The sequence below is a fragment of the Akebia trifoliata genome, chromosome 11 (genome assembly GCF_017979445.1).
Source record: "Akebia trifoliata isolate Shusen 1 chromosome 11, ASM1797944v1, whole genome shotgun sequence".
Lineage (NCBI taxonomy): Eukaryota > Viridiplantae > Streptophyta > Magnoliopsida > Ranunculales > Lardizabalaceae > Akebia > Akebia trifoliata.
The window spans coordinates 43,854,130-43,877,166 of record NC_141385.1 but is presented as its reverse complement, the minus strand read 5'-3'; the positions used below and the strand labels follow the sequence as shown (position 1 = coordinate 43,877,166).

Here is a 23,037-nt window from a genome sequence, read left to right as displayed (position 1 = left end):
AAAGTCTTCCCGCACTCCAAATATCCCTCTCTTTCCCTCTCTAGAAAAAGATCTGTCCCACCCAAAGAGTGCCACGTGGTAATCAATTGACCCACTGAGACTGGACGTTTGTCTGTTTGTCATTAGCTGCAACTTGGGCGGACTGCCCCGAACTCAACTCGGGCTCCACCCAATTTATGAGCGAGCCTGGGCTGAGTTATGTAAAAAATGAGTTGAGCATTAGAATATTTCAACCCAAACTCAATGCAGCTTGAGTTGGGGGATTGAGCAATCCGACTTAACTTGATGCTTATATACTAATATACAAATATTTTTATAGTAATTATATATTTTTTTTTTATTTGACTTTTTGATTTCATCTTATTATTAATGTGGGCTTTTGATTGAGTGTGGTTTATCTCAATGATGAATTTGGAGGTTTTATGTGATTTTATTTACTAGTATTTTTTTTTATTTGACTTTTTTATTTCATCTTATTATTAATGTGGGCTTTTGATTGAGTGTGGTTTATCTCAATGATGAATTTGGAGGTTTTATGTGATTTTATTTACTAGTATTTTTTATTAATTAAAATGAAATCAGGGATATTCAAGGAGTCAACCCGTTCAAAAATATTATCCAACTTGGAGTAACTCGATTTTACAAGATCAAACTTGGGCCCGATGGTCAGGTCGAGGGTTATACCACTTGGGTTGAGCATGGGTTTACTGCCCAAGTTTGTCCCAAGTCCCGACCATGGTTTTAAAAAAGGAAAATTACATCATGTGCGAGGGGTTTCTTTCTAAATAATCCTTGACTTTTGGGGTATAGGGGTTGCAGCTTGGGCAGACTAGCCCGAATTCAAGCGTAGCTCAACCCGATAAATGTGCGGACTTGAGCCCAATTATGTAGATACTAAGTTAAAATAATTCACCCCTACCTTATTTGAGGTTGAGCATGGGTTGAGGGTTCAGGTAACCCTACTCAACTCGAACCTGAGATTAAATAACAATATATAAATAGGTTTTATATTAATTATATACTTTTATTTATTTTTAAAGTGTATTTAATTATTTTTTTAAGTTATTACATTTTTATTTTTATTAATTATATTTCTGGTTTAAGATATAAAATTTCTTTACTAATCACAACAAAACAAAACTTGTTCAACAAGCCCAACTCATCCAAAACTACCAAACTTAGACTAACTCAAGCTTAACCAAAGTTTAGAAGCTTAGGGTCTGTTCTTTACAGAAGTCAGCTTCAGCTCCAAAAGTCAGCTTCTGGAAGAAGCAGAAGCCTAGAGCCTGAAAAACTACATTCAGCAGAAGCCTGTTCGTTACAGAAGCATATAAATTAGAAATTGATGTTCGTTTGACAGCTTTTTATTGCTGGATTCTGGTAAAATGACCAGAATACCCTTAATGTTGATAATGCATCTAAAATGCATCAAAAATGACTAAAATACCTTTATATATATTATTTTTAATTTAAATAAATTTTATAATTTTATAATTTTATCAAAATTTCAGTAGCATCTACTTTAAAAATGGACATATGAAAGATGACATTAATGCACTGATCATTATTATTGTCTCATCATCATCATCTGTATTATTTTATATAAAAGATTATAGATGACTAATTTTCGAAAGAAAATTCAAATTTTTTATTAAAAAAATCTAGGATTTCAATTGGTGATGTTTCATTAATCACTGAAAACAAATTTTACTAATCCCTAAATAGAAAATATATAGTCATCTATTGTAAATTTTAGTTATTTTCCTTTTATCTCAACCGTCATTTGATGAACAGTAAACCTTTTATGCTTGTCTTTGAATCCTTAGACTTAAAAAAAATAAGTCTAATTTTATTTTTTATCTTAGAACTTGAGATGACATGTTTTTAAGAAAAAATCAAGACTTTTTCGGATAAGATTAAAGACAAGGGTATTTCCATCATTTTACGTCAATATTTCATGAAAGACCAAAGAAAGATTATGTCATTAGTTTGAACTTTGAATTTCAAAACACACGGGATTATCTATAATGAGAATTTTTATTGGCACCCCAACTTTTACTTACTACACCCCATCTAAATTTTATAGTTGATGGTGGCAATGTGAAAATGTTAATTCCTATTTTAAATGCATTGTGTTAATTTTTTTATTGGGAAGTAGTGATAAATAATTTGAAGTAATTGGATTGTAATAAGTAAAAGTTGGGGTGCCAATAGAATTTCTCCATAACTAACAAAAAAAATCAGATTGCTTGGGGTGAAGTCATAATTAATGGTGTGGTAATAACACATCTCTTTATTTATTCTCAGATTTTTATCACCCTCTCTCTTTCCATTATATGTCCATCTAGCACAATTCTTTTTTTATTTTATTTAAAGAAGGGTACAAATCATTTGGTGGAATATTATTTAAAGAAGAGGGGCATTTAAGTCATTTTAAGTTGGTGGAATATTATTTAAAGAAGAAGGGCATTTAAGTCATTTTAAGTAAAACCGTTTTCAGTCTTTGCTTCGCGCAAAAGCTCATTCGCGGAGCACCTCAAAGGCGGCTTCAATTTCGGACTTCAATCTGAAGCCCAATCAGCTCCAGAAGCCCAAACGAACACAATCCAACGGGCTTTTTAGGCTTAAAAGCAATAAAAGCTAAAAAAGTCCGGCTCCGAAGCCCAAACGAACAGGGCCTTAAGCTCCGGTTGAGGGTTTTGCAACTTGAGTTGAGCCTCTATCTACCCTCCAACCTACAAACCCACTCAGGTTGCAGCCTTAGGTGATACCTTGATAGTTAGTGTAGTAAAAAAAATTCTATCTTAACGTTAGCTAATCATTACTTTTCAGTCTTTTTTTTTTCTTTAAATACCTAAACTACCATTTTCTCATTTTTTCACATACTTGGATTTTTCCACAGCGACTAGGATCTTCAAGATTTGTTCTTCTCAACATTTTCCTCTTCTTCCTTTGAAACGTAAATTTTCTATGGCTCATTGTTAATTACTTTCCCAACCTATCTCTAGAGAAGAGATAAATAAATCATTTTCTACTCTCCAAATAATAAACCCTCATGGCTTGATAATTTTGGGATAGAGTTTTTTTATTTCTTTATGGGATCTAGTTGGGGAGGATATTTGTGAAGCTATCAAAAACTTCTTTAGTTACTCAAAATTTTTAAATGAAGTGAATTATACCTTGATTTGCATGGTCCCTACGGTTCTTAATGCCAATAAATTTTAAATTTTCTTGCCAATTTCCCCTCTGTAATTTTGTTTACAAAATCATCTCTAAAATCCTAGCAAATAGAGTATCAATTTGTCTTCCCTTGATCATAAGTCCCTTATAATTGACATTTATCAAAAGAAGAAGAATCTCTAACAATATTCTCCAAGCTCATGAGACGGTTAGGAATTTTCATCTCCCCTCTTTAAATCAATCCTTTTGTGCTAAAGTTGACATCGATAAAACTTTTGTTAGTCAAAGGTGGGATTTATTGAATCCCTTCTAATTCGGTTAGGGTATCCTAACAGTTGGATTTCCTGGGCTATGAAATGTCTCACGACTCTTCGATTCTCAATAGTTCTCAATTGCTCAAGTCATGACTTTTTTCCTAGTGAATGTGGTCTTCGTCAAAGTAATCATTTTTTTTCTCGTTCATTTCTTGTATCTTAAAAAAACTTGTCGGTCGGGAAATTATTAGTGTTCCCTTATCCAGGGGAATTCTATTTCCTTTACACCTTATTTTTGCAAATGATATTCTTTTCCTAGCAAAAAAATTTATGTTAATTATGCTAAGGGAACCATGGAATTCCTTGACAACATTTTTTTTCCAAATCTCGGGCATTCAAATAAGAAAATATAAAAGCCATATTTAGTTCAATGCTTCTTGTGTGAACAAAGACTCAAGTTGTCAACCATTGATAGACCATATTCTTAAAAGACTCGAGGGATGGAAATCAAACCTCATATCTTGCTCAGGTCAAGTAGAGCTTATTAAGGCCGTTCTTGGTAGCTTCCATGTCTATTGGATTTATGTGTTTAACATCCTTAAAATTGTATGTAAGGTAGTTGAAAGTCATATTGGAAAATTCATTTAGAGAGCTCCTAATCTTGAACACTCTTGCCACCTTCTAAGTTGGAACAATATTTGTAAACCTCTTGAGGAAGTTGGATTTGACATTAGGAAGCTAAGGGATTGGAATATAGCTTGAATGATAAAGCTTTTTTGGGCCTTGGTAACAAAATAACTCCCTATGGACCTAGTGGAGTAGATCAAGACATATTGGGAATGGTGATATATTGGTTTGTGATGTTTCCCAAAATTCATCTCGGGCTTAGGTAGAGAGGTTTGATGAAAGCTAGAGACCATGTTTTAGAATTCACTTGGGTGCTAGTGGGAGATGCTGAATAAACTCGGTTTTGGAGAGATCCGTGGCTGCTAGGATGATAGTTGATTTCACAATTTTGCTATAGGATTATTCCATTATTGATAGCCTACCAAATGCTAGTATAGAGATGTATGGAGCAAACACGATTGGCAGCTTAGGGATCCTTATAATGCTCACATGAGAGAAACAACTGCGCATGTGGTAGCTTAGCCGTGCCCAATCCAAGGTGTAGAGACATATTTATTTGGACAGCTAATTAATTATAGTGGAAAGTGCACCATGAAGAGCGCTTGGTAATCAAATCAATGGTAAGCGGCTAAACTATCATGAAAGAACGTGATTTGGAATGAAAAAAAAAAAATCCTTCATTTTTCATTTATTACTTGGCTAGCTTTGCATCAAAGACCTCATAATTGAAAAACGTCGAAAAAGAGGACACGTAAGATCCCATCGTCCATTCGATTGGGATTGCACGAGTGGGAATAGGCACGGTTTTGGAGGAACTTCAGGTCCCTTTATCCATTCGATTTTATAATAAAGAGTTACACAAGATCCCATCTCTCTTCTTCTGCTCTTTGATCTATAATATTTGGAGAGAACACAATAGGTGTATTTTTCAAGACATATTCCCCCCACACCCACAGGAGTCTATTCTAAAAGCCATTGAGGAAAATGTTAGAGTTATCTTTGATGGAATGCTTTTAATTGCCTCCAACGATGTGTATCCCAAATTCTACTAAACTGAGGCTTTATTCGATTTCTATTCCAACATCAATCTCAATGCTATGGGACTGTCCGAAGATAGGTACCATTAAAATTAATACAAATGGTTCCCCTTCATCCTTAGGAGGAGGATTTAGTTTCATTGCGTTCAAAATGGGGAAATGTAGGGCTGTCAATAGATGCTTATCGGTTTGAATATAGAAATATCCGAATCCGAATTCAAATTTGAAATTTTTATCTGATATCCAGATTCAAATTCGATTATCTTATCAGATATTGGATAATATCCGATTAGAATTCGAATAATTTGTATATGTATAAAAAACATAATTTTTTCTTATCCAACTGATTTTTCATTATTAAAAAAAAAATTATTATATATTATACTATTTATATAATAAATAAATCAAATCAAATAATATATATTATATTATTTATATAAAAAATTAATCAAATAAAATAATATATATTATATATTATTTCGAATCGGATATTATCGGATTCGAAATGTTAATATCCAAATCTATATCCGATAAGGATTCGAAAATATAAAACTATCCGAATTCGAATTCGAATTGGATTTGAATTTTCGACTAACCATTGACACCCCTAAGGAAATGTGTCTTTAGGGGATGGAGGGGTTGTGAATGGGGATGATAAATTAAAATAGAGTTATCGGCCATTCTTGAAGATCTAAAGTTTGCAAAAATGAAGAAACTTGAGAGGATCAAATGCATAAAGGTATAAATAGAAATCTCATGGAGGTACTTTCTTCTTGTGTGGAGTATTAAAGACATCTCTCTTCAGTTCCATTCTTGTTAGTTCGAATTTTTTGGAGTGAAGCAAACGAAGCCTCAAACTTTTTGGTTAGGCTAGGCTCATCATCATTAGAGTTTATGATCTTTGAACGCGAGGCTTCATCACCTCCAGGTTTAATGAATATTTTGTTGGATGATATATCATATAATTTTATTTGCATGTAAGTTAGAGATTTCGCCTCCATCAGGTGGGGTCTCCTTAACCCCAGCTCTTACACACACACACACACATACACACACATATATGAAAAATAATTACCGATGTTTTCTAATGGTGAATGACAAATGGAGAATGCAATCTTTCTATTTTGAGTCCTCATAATCTAACTCACCTTTTAGTACTCTCTTTGAACTTCCCCCCACATAACTATACAAAATCACAAATATATGTCGTTGTGTATCCTGAAACAAGGAATCTAGAGTTATGTGAGAGGGGGAGTCCAAATAGAGTATAAAAAGCGAGTCCGGTTATCACGATTCTTCTATTTTGGATAGTGCAATAAAAATGGAGTGAAAGGGGATTTTTTAAGTGTTTGGGTGATATGCAACTAATGGCTCCCCAAAATATATATAAGTTTTAATCAGGTTCAACGATTTGTCTTGTCCAAAACGACATGATTCAAATGAATCAACTTGGAATCGGCTCCTAGACCAAATGACATGGGACACCATTACCGGGCTTTAAAACCATGACATGGAAGACAAAGACAAAAGGGACAATTATTTAAAGGACCTTGGCGGAGGAATTTTTTTCTAATTAATTCATAAGTTTTAGAACTTCTTTTAATAGTCTGTTTAGTAAAAACTTCTTTTTTCTAACCAATTTCTAAACCTCATTCACCGCATTTCTCACGATTGAATCTCTTAACTATTTGATCTTATAGTTTTGCATCAATTTTTTTTTTTTCGAATTTTCGGCATCCTAATCAAGTTTCAAAGACTCCATTACACTGAAAAAGATCTAAAAAAGAAGAAGAAGTCATTTTTAGGAGTTTTGAATATGTATATCAAAATTAGGATTTAAAAAAAAATCATTTTTCGATGAAAATTGATTAAAGATGACTTTGGTTTGAAATCACCTAGGAAAGTTGTTATTTCAAGTTTTTAGTCCATTTTTCAATGAAGATGGGTGGATTGTACGTACCAACATCGAGTTCATCACTTTTTATTATTAAGTTCAACATTTTAAAAAAAATTATCGAATTTAACAATAAATTTTGGTCAGCTCGCCAACAATGAGGGCCATTAAGATAAAAAGGTTTTACTAAATAGATTATTCAGAAAACGCCCAAAATTTAGGGTTTATTTAGAAAAAAATCCCTCAACCAGGGTTTATAAGTAATTTTCCCAAGACAAAAACACTATAAAGTAAGAACTTACCTCAATCTAGTCAAGTCGAGACCTTTCAAGAACTAAACAAATGAAACCTCTCTGAACTCTGAAGATCGAACACTAGGGTTTTTCAATAGTTTATCTGTAAAAACTAGGGTTTCTTTCTGGAAAAAATGTACGGAGGAGACGAGTACGATCCCTCTGTAAACGAGGATGAAGAGGACATCACGCAGGAAGATGCGTGGGCGGTTATCAGCGCTTACTTCGAAGAGAAAGGTCTCGTGCGCCAACAACTCGATTCATTCGACGAATTCATCCAAAACACGATGCAGGAAATCGTAGATGAATCTGCGGACATCGAGATCCGTCCCGAATCTCAGCATAATCCCGGTCGCCAGCCCGATTTCCTCGAGGTTTCATTTCTTAGCTGAATTACTAGGGTTTCTAATTGATTCCAGAATTTCTATGTTTAATTTTTTCAATTAATAGATATGCTCTGGGTAGTATTCTTACGGTTCTTAAGGTTTTGTTTTTGATCGAGTGGTGCAGACTATCTACAAGATCAGTTTTGGTCAGATTTACTTGAGTAAACCTATGATGACAGAGTCTGATGGAGAAACCGCAACATTGTTTCCAAAAGCCGCGAGGTTGAGGAACCTGACCTACTCGGCCCCATTGTATGTTGATGTCACGAAACGAATTATAAAGAAAGGACACGATTGTGAAGAAGTCACTGAGACACAAGAGTTCACCAAAGTGTTTATCGGAAAGGTATTGCTATTTGAATCTAAATCGACTGTCTTTTTGAATTTTTCTTTGGGTGCTTATAATGTGTTGTGTTTTAGGTTCCAATTATGCTTCGATCGAGTTACTGCACATTGTATCAGAATTCGGAGAAGGATTTGACAGAGCTTGGAGAGTGTCCATATGATCAAGGTGGTTACTTTATAATCAATGGAAGTGAGAAGGTTTTGATTGCTCAGGAGAAGATGAGCACCAACCATGTTTACGTGTTTAAGAAGAGGCAGCCCAACAAGTATGCCTATGTTGGTGAGGTCCGGTCGATGGCGGAATCTCAAAATAGGCCACCGAGCAGTATGTTTGTGCGGATGCTTTCACGGGCTAGTGCCAAAGGGGTAAGTAGTACTACAATTCATTATAACAAAAAGCCCCATTTTTTTTTCTTCTTTTAGAAGTTTCGTTTAAAATGCGTAAACTTGACTTTTTTTATTATTATTATAAAATAGTAGGCTTTTACGTTTTGAGAAGAACCTATTTTTTGTCGGCCTGTGATTAATTTTTATGGCCTTATGGTGGTTTGTAATTTAGTTCATAAAGTTTTTTGATGTTGGATTTTATGATAAGGCCTTGACGTCATAATTATATATATATATATTTTTTTCAATATTGAGTTATTTTGCTCAAAAGATACATTGATAGTATTTTTTTTTTCTAAAAAAGATATCGGAAACTTAGAGTAAATGTTCCATATTATATACGGGTCGGGTTCAAGAGCCAATAGGATAGCCAAAGCATTTTGTCTTATATGGGCTAGAAGTTTCAGAATGAGCTGATTTTTGTGAGGACGACACTATGGTGAGGAGACCCTCCTCACAAAAAATCAGCCCATTTTGAAACTTTTAACCCCAGTTTACAAGTTGAAGAATCGTGGACTGTCAATTTCTAACGTTAACTTGTAAACCATTTTCGATGGGGTTAGAAATTTCGAACTGGAATGTTTTTTTGTGAGGATGATCTCCTCACCATAGAGATCTTCTTAACATCATAAGTCTCATGTTCTTTTGGTGTAAATTGTAGCCTGACGTCAAAGGTGTGTTTTTTGAGGATTTTGTTTTTAGATGGGATTTGTTGTGTTTGTGTTGGTGCTTTCTTGCTTTGGGGTAGGTCTCCTTGACCACCCTTGTTCTATTTTGTATCTCTTTCTCTTTTAATAAATCTATTCTTATAAAAAAAAAAAAATTCTGCCTACTCCCAAAACATTTAGCCATATAGGACAAAACTTTGGCTCCATTTTAGCTCCCTCAGTTTTGGCTGCTGAACACTACCCTATAGATATATATATATATATATATATATATATATATATATATATATATTTGATATTTATCATTCCCCCACTTTTTTTAATTGCTTCTTTCTCCTTTTTCCTTTTGTCTTCCTGAAGTTTTCTATTGCTGTTTTAAGCCTGTATTCCAGCTTGGTGACCATGCAATGATTGGTGTTTTGAGTTTTGCACCGAATTACTATACTACTCTTGTTCTATGTTTATGTTGTTTTTGGTTTATTTCTTGATTTTATTGCAGGGGTCCTCAGGGCAGTATATTCGGGCTACCCTTCCATATATCCGGACAGAAATACCGATAATTATTGTGTTTCGGGCATTAGGGTTTGTTGCTGACAAAGATATATTAGAACACATTTGCTACGATTTCGCTGATACTCAGATGATGGAGTTGCTCCGACCATCCTTGGAAGAAGCATTTGTAATTCAAAACCAACAGGTATGTCTGAGTTTATTTATTCATTTTATTTGCAATTAGAAGGAAATCGCAAGTGGAAGGTTCTAACAGAGGGCAGGGAAGACAAGAAAGGATGTGGAGTGGGAGTAGTGAGATTATAAAAGAACACTTGAATTAACAAAAGCCATGGCTTTGGATGGAATTGTATGTTAGAACTTAGAACGGTATTCTTTCAGCCAACCCTAAACTTTTGGGATAAGGCGTTTGTGATGATTTACTTTTTTGTACTTTCAACTATAGAGTTTGTCATTGCTGGTGCTGTTAATTGAACAGATTTGTAAGGGGAATTTTTTTTCTTGTTGAGGTTGAACTCTCCTATTGACACTAATTATGATTTTTTAAGTAATTTAAATTGGGCTCCATAAAGATTATGCTTTCCCACTTTATTAACTTTGGACTAATGTTTATTAGGATTAAATTTTATTAGAAGTGATATTTTTTTTTACTAGTGTATGAACTTCTTTTTACATTGATGTGGATGTTTTATGTAATAAAATGCCCTTGTTTTCCCCTTTGATTTCTCTATATCACAAAATTAAGGCCTTTTATTGCACTTATGGAACAAACCTATTTTCACTGCACCACACTCATTGTTTATGTATTTTATACATCTAGCTGATACCTTTCTGTTTCTGGGCAATGGTTGTGGAACAGCTTAATTTAAATGTTACGTTTGCTTTTTGAAAAAAAAAAAAAAAAAAAAAAATATATATATATATATATATATATATATTTTGATATCTTGGAAATGTTTATGTTGTCTTGTCTCTACTTCTTTTTGTAGGTTGCATTAGACTACATTGGTAAAAGAGGATCCACCGTAGGTGTGACGAGAGAAAAGAGGATTAAGTAAGTTCAGTTCAGGTATTTGGGATGCAGATTGTCTATGTGATTTTATGTATGCTTAGGAAAACTATATGCTTTTCTCCCTTTCAGGTATGCCAAAGAGATACTTCAAAAGGAAATGCTTCCTCATGTTGGCGTGGAGGAATATTGTGAAACTAAGAAAGCTTATTATTTTGGGTAGGTTCTGCTCCTTTTGGTATTGGTTGCATCATAATGGCTGCCAAAACATATCTGAAAGTTGCTCATCTGTTTCTTCTGCTAGATATATCATCCACCGTCTTTTGCTATGTGCGCTTGGCCGAAGGCCAGAAGATGATAGGGATCATTATGGCAACAAGAGACTGGATCTTGCAGGTCCCTTATTAGGAGGCCTTTTCCGAATGGTCTGATATTTTGAAGTCTTGAAGGATATTCTGAAATCAAAGGTTTCACATTCCATGTATAATTATGGTTGTTTTTGTGAATGCAGCTGTTCAGAAAGCTGACAAGGGATGTGAGAGGCTATGTTCAAAAGGTTCCTCTGGGGCTTCTGCACATTTTGAGTTGGTTATATCATTTGTTACTTGTTCATTCTTGTTACTGATTTATTTCTGTGCATGGAACAGTGTGTTGATAATGGAAAAGATGTCAACTTGCAATTTGCAATCAAGGCAAAAACAATTACAAGTGGCCTTAAATATTCTCTTGCCACTGGAAATTGGGGACAAGCTAATGCGGCTGGCACGAGAGCTGGAGTTTCACAGGTTGGAGTCAGGGAATTATTGTATTGTTGTCCAGTTTTAAGTTTATTGGTTTGTGAATTTTTCAAACATGCATGTTTCTTGTTTTGTTGAAGTGTGATTCTGAACAACATTCAATATGCAGGTGTTGAATCGCTTAACTTACGCTTCTACCCTGTCCCATTTACGAAGGTTGAACTCTCCCATAGGGCGTGAAGGTAAACCTTTTTAATCCATAATTCTATGTAGTATTTAATTTTGTAACATTGCTACTTTTGTACTTTTTTAGTATGTCTTCATGCTCTAATTTAAGCTTCTTTCTTTTCTAACCAGGGAAATTGGCAAAACCTAGGCAGTTACATAATTCACATTGGGGAATGATGTGTCCTGCAGAGACACCAGAAGGACAAGTAACTTTTTTGCACAAACAATCACACAAATTCTAGAATGTGTTTTTGAGCTTTTTCTTTTGGGTCATTTATTTATGGTTACTTTCTGAATTTACCTTAGGCTTGTGGACTTGTGAAGAATCTTGCATTGATGGTTTACATAACAGTAGGATCAGCAGCAAGACCGATTTTGGAATTTTTAGAAGAGTGGAGCACTGAAAATTTTGAGGTGCGCATTTTGAAAGTTGTCTATATTTCTTTTTTATCTTTTTCATCTTGGTTCTTCTTTGACTCTCTCTCTCTCTCTATCCTTTGTTTTTGTAGGAAATTTCTCCTGCAGTTATTCCTCAGGCCACCAAAATTTTTGTCAATGGATGCTGGGTTGGCATCCATCGTAATCCAGAGCTTTTGGTGAAGACCCTGAGACAGCTGAGGAGACAGGTCTGTATCCCCGGTCTTTACATATGTTAGCAGTGCATTGTGCAAGTTCCTCAGACACTTCCTTCATACATAGATTGGCTTTTATGTTCACAACTTTTGTACTTTTTTTTTTTTCAATTGGCAGATGATGTGGATTTACTTTTGTTTTAGTCATATCTTCTAAACAGTAAACATGTTCAAGCCCTTGTGGAAAGCAATTGTGATCTGCCAACTTTTATAATATTACTGTTTGTAAACTTGCACTAATATGATGCTATCATTTGCCTGAAAAGGCTAATAGTATTTCCATAAGTAATCTTGGTTGATTTATGGCGGCTTTTACAGGTTGATGTTAATACTGAAGTAGGAGTTATCCGAGACATCCGTTTGAAAGAATTGCGGTTGTATACAGATTATGGACGCTGCAGTCGTCCATTGTTTATTGTGGAGAAACAACAGCTGCTGATAAAGAAAAAGGATATTCGAGCATTGCAGCAGAGGGTTTGTACTATTTGAGAGATTGTGGCATTTCTTGCAATTATATTTTCTATGATTTGGTCATCCTTGTTTCTTCTTTTTCCAGGAGACCCCTGAAGAGGGTGGTTGGCACGAACTTGTGGCAAAAGGATTTATTGAGTATGTAGACACAGAAGAAGAGGAGACTACCATGATTTCAATGACCATTAATGTGAGTTCCTAAGAATGAATGCCCTTCTTTTGGCTGATTTTCACAATCTTTTCATCATCAAGAATTTTTTGTTCTTTTTTGTTATTTTTTCTCTTTGATATGTTGGGATGTATGATTCCTGCATGCAAGTCATACCAGCCAACCGTTTATATCTTACATGCTAAAGAATTTTTTTTACAGGATCTTATAAGTGCTAGGTTTAACCCAGAGGAGGCATATTCAGAAACTTACACCCATTGTGAGATCCATCCATCATTGATATTGGGTGTCTGTGCTTCTATTATTCCATTCCCTGACCATAACCAGGCAAGTTTCCCGTGCTAGTCAGTCTTTGCATGCTAGTGATTCCCTATATAACCAATGGGTATTCTTCCCATGTTTGCTATCTTATTTTTCGCTGGTGATATGATGCAGTCCCCTCGTAATACATACCAGTCAGCAATGGGCAAGCAAGCAATGGGGATTTATGTCACTAACTACCAGTTAAGGATGGTGCGTACATGGTTTCCTCTTTTTTTTCCCCTTAAATTTTTTTTATTTTAATGTGTGTCTTTGTATATACATATTTGCTCTCTGCGTTATTTGTGCCTTCTTTGATTCACCAGTGGTTCTCATTCTTTCATTTCCTCTTTCCTTTTTTGACTCAGGATACATTGGCCTATGTTCTGTACTATCCCCAAAAGCCTCTTGTTACAACTCGTGCCATGGAACACTTGCACTTTAGGCAGCTGCCAGCTGGCATTGTAAGCTCTTGATTTTGTGTACTTCATTTTGTTTCTTCTCACCTTGGAAGTGATTCTAACATTTTTTTTTTCTTCTGTCCACTGTTCTGTTAAAGAATGCCATCGTTGCCATTGCCTGCTATTCTGGTTATAACCAGGAAGATTCTGTTATCATGAACCAATCATCAATAGACCGTGGGTTCTTCCGCTCATTGTTCTTCCGTTCATACAGGTAAATAAATTTGTACTAAATGAGGCTATTCCACTATTCCTGAAATTTACTTATTCTTAAGGATAGTTGTACTATTGAGAACATTCCTTCCACAGAGATGAGGAGAAGAAGATGGGCACACTTGTTAAAGAGGATTTTGGGCGCCCAAACAGGGATAATACTATGGTAAGTGCTGAACCTTGGTCAGACTCTTGGTTGTTTATTTCTTTTGGGAATTTTGCATCAAACCCAGTCTCTGTTTTACAGGGAATGAGACATGGATCATATGATAAATTGGACGATGATGGTCTGGCACCTCCTGTGAGTCTATATGAGAATCTATTATTTTGGTACCGTTTCTTTCGAAAATTATTCATCTCATCTAAATAAAATTATTCCTGTAATTTAGGGCACAAGGGTCTCAGGTGAGGACGTCATTATTGGAAAGACCACTCCTATTGCTCAGGAAGAATCCCAAGGACAAGCTTCACGATACACACGGCGTGATCATAGCACAAGCTTACGTCACAGTGAGAGTGGGATGGTGGATCAGGTAGACAAATATATAACTCCTGTAGATTCTCTTTCTGTAATGAGACTAGATTATTATTATTTTTAGAATATACTCATCATCATCTTCTACGCCTTTGCCCAATATTGGGATCGGTAACATGAATCCTATTTCACCATTCAACTCTATATTGAGCCGTATTTCGTGGAGGCTGATTGATCTCCATGTCAATTGAAATAACTGCTTTTCCAATCCTCTAGCCACCACCATCGGTGCTTCACATCCCTTCATTGGCTCAGCAATTTGGGTTCCTTTTTCTGCTGGGCCATTTGGCGGAAGAGAAACTGAAGGGTATTCCAAGGAGTCAATAGTAGTTCTCACGAGTTAGTTCTGGAGATCTTAGGCTGCTTTTCTTTTGGAGCAAATTAGATCTGGCTTTTAAAGGGGTATTTTTTGAGTAGTTTATTTTTAGATGGGAGTCTCTGTGCCTGGAGTAATGTTATAAAGCTTCTTTATTTTCCTTTTCTTTAATAAATTTTTTTCCTATCAAAAACAAAAAAAGAAAAAAAAGAAAAAAACAATTTGGGTTCCTTTGCAGGTTTTGTTGACAACAAATGCTGATGGGTTGAGGTTTGTAAAAGTAAGGATGAGATCCGTTCGGATACCACAGATTGGAGACAAATTCAGTAGCAGACATGGTCAAAAGGGAACTGTTGGCATGACCTACACTCAAGAAGATATGCCATGGACCGTCGAAGGAATTACCCCGGACATTATCGTGAACCCGCATGCTATTCCTTCTCGAATGACAATTGGTCAGCTTATTGAGTGCATCATGGGGAAGGTTGCAGCTCACATGGGGAAGGAGGGAGATGCTACACCTTTTACTGATGTCACAGTAAGTTATCATATTTCCTAGCTCTTACAGGCATTGTGGTTTAACTAAATAAGTGGTTTTTACACCAAACATGGTATTCCTGATGCTTTAAGTATCAGAATAGAAAATGTATGACTTCTCAAGAATATTAAAAATAAATAAAAATAACTGATAGTCATCTTGTTTCTGATTTTCTCAGGTGGACAATATCAGCAAAGCCCTTCACAAATGTGGGTATCAGATGCGTGGATTTGAAACCATGTACAATGGTCACACAGGCCGCAAACTGACTGCCATGATATTTTTGGGTCCTACTTACTACCAGAGACTGAAGCATATGGTTGATGATAAGATCCATTCTCGTGGGAGAGGTCCAGTGCAGATCCTCACCAGGCAGCCGGCCGAGGGGCGGTCCCGTGATGGAGGTCTGCGATTTGGGGAGATGGAGCGAGATTGCATGATTGCTCACGGTGCTGCACACTTCCTCAAAGAACGGTTGTTTGACCAGAGTGATGCCTATAGGGTTCATGTTTGTGAACGTTGTGGATTGATAGCTATTGCTAACCTCAAGAAGAATTCCTTCGAGTGCAGAGGTTGCAAGAATAAGACTGACATTGTTCAGGTAAAAAAGTTTGCTCGTCCTTCCTCTAATTAATCCGAAGCTTTTTTGTATTTAAAAGTTGGTTCTACTCTTCTCTGACTTGATCATGTTGGACTCATGATATGATGTTTCTGACTTTCTGCTTAAATGCAGGTACATATACCTTATGCCTGTAAGCTCCTCTTCCAAGAGCTCATGGCCATGGCAATTGCCCCAAGAATGCTTACAAAAGAAGTGAAACAATCCAAAGATCAAAAGAAGAAATGAGCCTGAAATATGCAGCAACTTGAAAGGTTTAACATTCATCTTTAATCAAAGGTTAATAGAAAGAAATCGATGATGTATTATTCATGCCTGACTTATCTGGTTTTCCCCTCTTGAAGATGGTAGACTTGTCTTATAAAGGCATGAATCTACTGCAGCCAGCATTACTTATTGAGGGATACGGCAACCGTTCAGCTCGGTTGAGAGAGGATACTTAAGAAAAGAATGAAGAGTGGAGGAGGGGGTTGTAAAAGAGGTCTCCCTCTGTTTCTTCTGTTTCTGACTGTTTATTATTATTTTTTTTTAACTGTTTTCATGTGTCAAAAACACGGGAGTATAATTCAAAGGCTTGCTTAGATCAGTTTCTGTTATAGCAAGGAGTCGTCAATGTACTACAGAGTCCACATGTTTCAGATGGAATGGTGGAATCCTTGTGTAATATTTGATGTTTTCGCACATTTGTGTAATTTAACGTTTATTTGTAATTAACTGACAGTCAATGGTGCAAAACTGAATGAACTGATAGTGCATCCAGTTGTTTTCTTTGCAGTGTTGGGTTAATGTCTTCTCAACATGAAGGAATAGTCGGAGAGTGAAGTTAAGCTTTATTCAATTTTCCTTTCCTTTCCCAGAGAGTAAATTTTCTGTTTTATAGAAGTGAAAGTATTTCGAAAAATAGAATGAACATTTGTTTTTTATTTATAAAAGATTTTTGTAAGATAAGAGTGGATGTTGAGCCGACCAGCCAACAAAATGCAAGGAAATATAAGAGAACACAACAGAAATGGAAAAAAAATAAATGCAAACCAGCCTTCAACAACTCTAACTCAAGCTAAACACCTTATTTCATCTTAAAACAACAAAATACGACTAGTGATGGAAGAAGCAGACTTAACCTCTCAATCATTAGAGCCTTTTTGAAATTGAGGTCCCAGGAAGCTGAGCACAAATTCTATTGCGGAATTGGGGAAATTTTTTTAAATGAATTTCCACAATCTATACTCAAAATTAGAATTAGTAATTCCACTCTCCCATCCAAACTCATTATTCCCATGCTAGTCCTTAACAACTCTTCTCCAAAGACTGTTATATTCAAATGCTAAACCTCTAGAATCATTTACCCAGCAAAACCAAGTTCTCGACTCTAAACTTAAGCTCAACCCCTTTTGTTTTGTGGGGACATAAACGAGATCCTAGTTGACGAAGTTGAATTTCTTTTTGCCATTCTTGTCATTTCATAAAAAATCATGAAATAATTTATCCAGTTTCAACTCAGATTGGAGAAGATATGGTGCTTGGGCCTCCGTTATTAGAATCATACTTTTATTTGTTTTTGTTTCCGCGGTCAAGGACTCTTTAACCTTGAAAAATCATACAGTTACCTCATGGGGAGTTAGCCGCACCCACGAATGATATAAATACTACTGTTGCTTTAGCTTTACCTACGTCAGTGGCATATTTCTATGCGGGTCTTACCAAAAAAGGATTGGGTTATTTCGGTAAATACATTCAACCAACTCCAATACTTTTACCAATTAATATCCTAGAAGATTTCACAAAACCCTTATCGCTTAGCTTTCGACTTTTTGGGAATATATTGGCTGATGAATTAGTTGTTTTTCTTGTTTCTAGGCTATATTTGGATTGAGATAAATGGAGAGAAGAGAAGAGAAAATAAATGAGTTTATCTCCATTTCTCTTGTTTGGATTCTCAAGTGAGGAGAGAAGAGAAAAGAATTGGAGGGAAGAGAAGAGAAAAAAATGTGAGTTTTCTCTCTCCAAAAGTGGAGAGAAGAGGAGAGAAAACATTTTAAATATTTTATAATTTCAACTCTGCCCCTAGATCTCTTTTAAGATATTTTAAAATTTCAAAGTTATCCGAAGTTCTTTCTTGTCAATCCAAACATGTAGGAGAGAAATTGAGTTTGTCTTCTCTCCACTTCTCTCACTCCAAACATAGCCTTATTATCTTCAGTGGTTCATAAACATGTCATGTTCCTTGGATTATTTACATGTGGGATTCAAATTCTTATTTTTGCAACTTTAGCTGCAACTTATGTAGGCGAATCCATGGAAGGTCATCATTGATTAGCTTTCAAACTAGTCTTTTATGTGTGTGTGTTTTTTTATAAAGTATATCTCAACACAATGTATTGGGCCTATCTATTAAACAATCGAAAATTTTGATTTCAACTTTTTTTTTTTCTTTTCTATCTCTATTTATATATCATGTTTGAAATTTTCGGAAAAAAGAATTGGATTGTATGTGAGATAATTTAGGAAATAAAGATGCGTATTCACATTAATGATGCATGTATATAATTAATATATGGAGTGGATAGAGGGAATCGAACCCGCATCATTAGCTTGGAAGGCAAGAGGTTATGGTTGATGCTAATTAATCATTTTTAATATCTCTAATTCAAAACCGAACATGAAACTTTGGTTCCATTTGGATCCTTGATGGAAGATGAATAGATTCCTACATCTAAGTCGTAAATGAAATTCAAAAAAATAAAAATAAAAAAATAAAAAATCGACTCATAACATAAATGTCCGCTTGTATGTTTTAATGCATAAAAAACAACTCGCTATCTAGATGATCCCTTTGGAAGAGAGGAATTATAACAACTCCTTCTACTTCTTCCGTTATCTATACGACTTTTCTGAATCCCAAGGAAAAGAATTATGTTTCCACCGAGCTGAAACAAAATGTATTAGGCTTTAGTAAACCAAAATCATTGTTTAATAGTTATTTCGTTTCAAACTCCCCCTTACAAACAAAAAATTAAAGATCTAGTTACGATTAGAAATAAACTTTTTTATCTTTATATATGAATTCTTTATCCATACTCATTCAATTGAAACCCTTGATCCAACTCAAAAATAAATAAATAATAATTATGCTTCGTGATTCTATAATCCAATTTCTAATTAACCCTTGGATACAAATCACAAGAATGTATATTTTTCCTCAAAGGAATCAAAATCCATATATATGACAGCATGGTAAGGGTGACCGGGTGTGCCTCCTTGGTCACATCTTCGAATCCCATATGCCCCTCCACTTAAAAGTGACTATATTTAAATGTTGAATACATGCTAGGGTGGTTGGTACGTGCGGCTTGCCAAAGCAGAAAAAATATATATCATAAAAGCAAAATGGAGTTCGAAGCTAAATTTATGCTTTGAAAATGATGAGTTGAATTGTCACTAAAAAGGAAAGTGCATTCCTTTGTTTCTTGACCCTCGTTAGCAATCTCCCATAAAATTCTTGAAAAATTCACGATTTTTTCAATGAAAGTATTATTCTTTGGATTATTGAATTATTCTGATTAATTCACGTATTTTAAAATAAAAAAGAATAAAATACGTTTTTTAATACAAATTTTATGTTTTTTACGAATTTTTATAAAACCTAGTCAAAAAAAAAAAAATGTAATCGTATCTAGTTGTATGTTGTAAAATGTAAACTTGAAAGTTGTGACGTGTAACACAAGTTCGACTTTGAAGCGTCCACACTTCACAATTTTGGAGGAATTCACATTTTTAAGTGACAAATGTCCCTTTCATTTAAATAAAAAAAAATATGAACACGTCCCTCTACATTTATTTGTGATTCCACCTTAGTTTTTCAAATTGATGATTTGTCACATGACTTTGGTCTTCTTTTATAAATCAATCGAAGAATAACCTCAATGCCCTCATTATCACCACCATCATTATTACCATCACCACTATATGATCACCTTCACCATCACTATCATATTTTTGAAATTTTGAAATGAAACAGATAATACACGTATGAAGCACATGTTGTATATTTTCCGTTTATCGAATTTTTGCAATCCAAAATCGAATAGAACTCGAATTTTTCACGTATCAAATTTTTGTTGCATTTCATATTGCTAACAAGGTTCCATATTGAGCAATGAATTTGTTTTTTTCTTTAATGCCATGCGACAAGATCAATTCCCCCATCCCCCATGTAGAAGTGACTAAATCCAACTCTAATCTTAATCAGAGCATAAGTTTTTATTTGAGCATTCATTTGATTGTTACTATATATATTTGGTGGGTCTCATTTGGCAATCAACATTAGGGAGCCAACGCTTTGAAGAGGGAAAAGAGAATTAAGTATGTTGTGTTCATGTCTTCAGGATGCAGGCTGTCTATGTGAATTTATGTATATGCTTGGGAGAACAAAATGCTTTTGTCCTTTGCAGGTATGCCAAAAAGATACTTCAAAAGGAAATGCTTCCTCATGTTGGTGTTGAGGAATATTGTGAAACTAAGAAAGCTTATAATTTTGGGTAGGTTCTGCCCCTTTAGTTAAATGGGCTGCCAAAACATATCTGAAAGTTCCTCTTCTGTTGCTTCTGCTAGATATATCATCTACCGTCTTTAGCTCTGTGCTCTTGGCCGAAGGCCAGAAGACGAGAGGGATCATCACAGCAACAAGAAACTGGATCTTGTGGGGCCATTACTAAGAGGTTTGTTCTGAATGGTCTGTTATTTGTGAGGGCTTGAAGGATATTCTGAAATCAAAGGTTTCACTCCAGCACAACTCTTTGACATATATATCACACAGGAAATGGGAACAAAACAGAATGGTTCGAGACATCATTGACAGACACGCCATTGGTTTTAGAATTTGGGATGTGAACATAATTTGTTGTAGCAAGTATGACTAGTGATGCAAGAAGCAGACTTTCCCTTTCAATCATTAGAGGCTCTTTGAAATTAAAGTCCCAAGATGCTGAGTACAATTCTATTGCGGAATGGGGGACAAATTTTTAAATGAATTTCCACACTACTCAAAATTAGAATGAGCAACTCCACTCTCCCATCCAAACTCATTATTCCCATACTTGGCCTTAACAACTCTTCTCCATAGATTGTTATACTCAATGCTAAATCTCCATAATCATTTACCTAGCGAAGCTCAGTTCATGACTCTAAACTTAAGCTCAATCGCCTTTGCTTCTTGGGGAAGTAAAATGATCCTAGTCGGTGAGTTTTTTTTTTTTTTTTTCCATTCTTGTCATTCCATAAAAAATCATGACATAATTTATCCAGCTTTAACTCCTTACTTTTTAGGCATAGAGAGAGGAGATGAAAAATATATTGGGATACTCACGACAGTATATGACCTTCAGAAATATACCTCTACTTCTAAGAGTTTAATTCCTGCCCACCTTTTCGATAAGGAATACTAGATATGTAGCCTTACAATTATAAGCTGCCCCCCAAAGAAAGTCTGAGATAGGAAGGTGGGTTTAGGCCCACATGGCAAACCAAAGTGTCAATAAGAAGAACTAGCCATTACAATTAGGATCATGAACAACATCAAACACCTTGCTCTTTTGAATGACAAAATAACAGAGGATACCACTAAGGAACCTGAGCTGCACAGGTAAGCATCTAGGGAAACTATTATATTATCTGCAAATGTTAATGAGAACGGGAAATAATGTTTTAGACACCTATAACTCTTGAAAAAGTTAGTGCGACTCCCATTAAGCAAAATAGAGGAGGGGGAAGACACACATTCCATAATTTATTTCGGCTTGAAGCTCATTTAATCTTAATATATATCTCAAGAAGTTCCAATTAACATGATCGTAAGCTTTCTCCAAATTAATTTGCAAATCACCCTCAAAATCATTAATCTCATTGTCGAGTCAATATACTCATTGACTAATAGAACTAGATCCAAAATCTGTTTGCCTTTGATGAAAGCACTTTGACGGGGAACAATTACACCTACCAAGACTATCTAAAATTGATTCGTTTAGGCTGATCAGCCCCAAGTGTATTAAAGGACCTAACAAAACAGGGTTCTGTTTTTTTTTTGGCATACTTATTTATTACTTAGTCAATTTATGCATTTTGGTGGGGAGGCGTTGTCTAGATGACCATAATTCTGAAAGTCCTTAACCACCAACATTAGATTGTTCTCTATTTTCTTCCAATAATAGGCTCTGAATGGTGAAATCATTCAGACCGGCTTTTTCACTAGTCATAGTGAACATGGTAAAGAAATAGGATACTTCATCATCCTCAAACAATCTTTTCAAGCCAAAGCTTTTTGACCCTTGGAGATGCCCTCAAAATTTAGACCATCGAAAGTGTAGTTCTCATGGCTATCTAGACATAAATTCCATTATTCCAATTACTTTAGTGAGAATTTATCTCTTTCACTTGGCAAAAGCAATACCGAATAAATCTTCTTGACACATCCAAAATCCATATATTATAATAAGAAAATGGAACTTAAATCAAAATCCATATTTCTCCCAATGACTTTTGTCACTTAAAAAAAAAAGTGCATTCGTTTGTTTCTTGATATTAAAGAAAGTGAATTTCTCGCTTATGAAAAGTAATGAATTCCTTTATTTCTTTAATGCCAAGTGGCAAAGTCGAGAATAAATTTTTATACGAGCATCCATTTGGTTGTTATTATATAGTTAGTATGTAGTTATGAATTTTCCACTTTGGCAAAATGACGAATTTACCATCTTTGAACAAATAAATTTAGCAAGGAATTCAAATCATCTAAGGACTGGAGAGAGATGGCCAAGACCACAACTCAACAAGTGGAGGTCTTGGAACCACCATTAGGGATTTATCCCAAAAATTACTTGGTATGTGTGGGGTGAGGGTATTGCACATGTCTTGAGGATTAGTCATAATTTTTAAGAATGAAAAATTTCATCTAGATCTCATGAAAATCTAAAATGCATATAAAATAATAATAAAACGAATACTCAGGAGAAGAAAAGAAAAAAAAAAGAACGCTAAATGCTCAAAACCATGAGTGAAATAAGTGAAAAAGAGTTTTTTAAGTACTCTAAAACTTTTTTATTTTTTATTTTTAAGGTGAACATAAATTTAGTTTAAAAACGTTAATAACTAAATTATTAACGTCCGCACCATATATTGAGAGAGCCCTATATAAAGGTTCATTAAGTAATTTTCTTTCCAAAGCTATCCTCTCGGT

The 23,037-nt window shown here is 35.0% G+C and overlaps 1 protein-coding gene across 2 annotated transcripts; it reads left to right on the top strand.

The window, feature by feature from the left end:
- The first annotated feature begins 7,297 nt into the window (after positions 1-7,297).
- On the top strand, positions 7,298-16,583 carry NRPB2 (DNA-directed RNA polymerase family protein). Of its 2 annotated transcripts, XM_086457894.1 has the most exons (26): positions 7,298-7,659; positions 7,796-8,017; positions 8,092-8,382; positions 9,571-9,768; positions 10,571-10,635; positions 10,723-10,809; positions 10,895-11,015; positions 11,102-11,146; positions 11,238-11,375; positions 11,497-11,569; positions 11,685-11,761; positions 11,862-11,969; positions 12,065-12,181; positions 12,506-12,661; positions 12,744-12,848; positions 13,029-13,154; positions 13,263-13,340; positions 13,496-13,591; positions 13,687-13,802; positions 13,898-13,967; positions 14,049-14,102; positions 14,191-14,334; positions 14,891-15,190; positions 15,369-15,791; positions 15,924-16,063; positions 16,154-16,583. In XM_086457894.1, the coding sequence occupies exons 1-25, from the start codon at positions 7,420-7,422 to the stop codon at positions 16,035-16,037; spliced, it is 3,564 nt and encodes a 1,187-aa protein (XP_086314020.1). In that variant the 5' UTR covers positions 7,298-7,419; the 3' UTR covers positions 16,038-16,063; positions 16,154-16,583. The 2 variants fall into 2 exon arrangements, with proteins under 2 accessions (XP_086314020.1, XP_086314019.1); XM_086457893.1 differs by having other exon boundaries at positions 15,924-16,583.
- Positions 16,584-23,037: the final 6,454 nt, after the last annotated feature.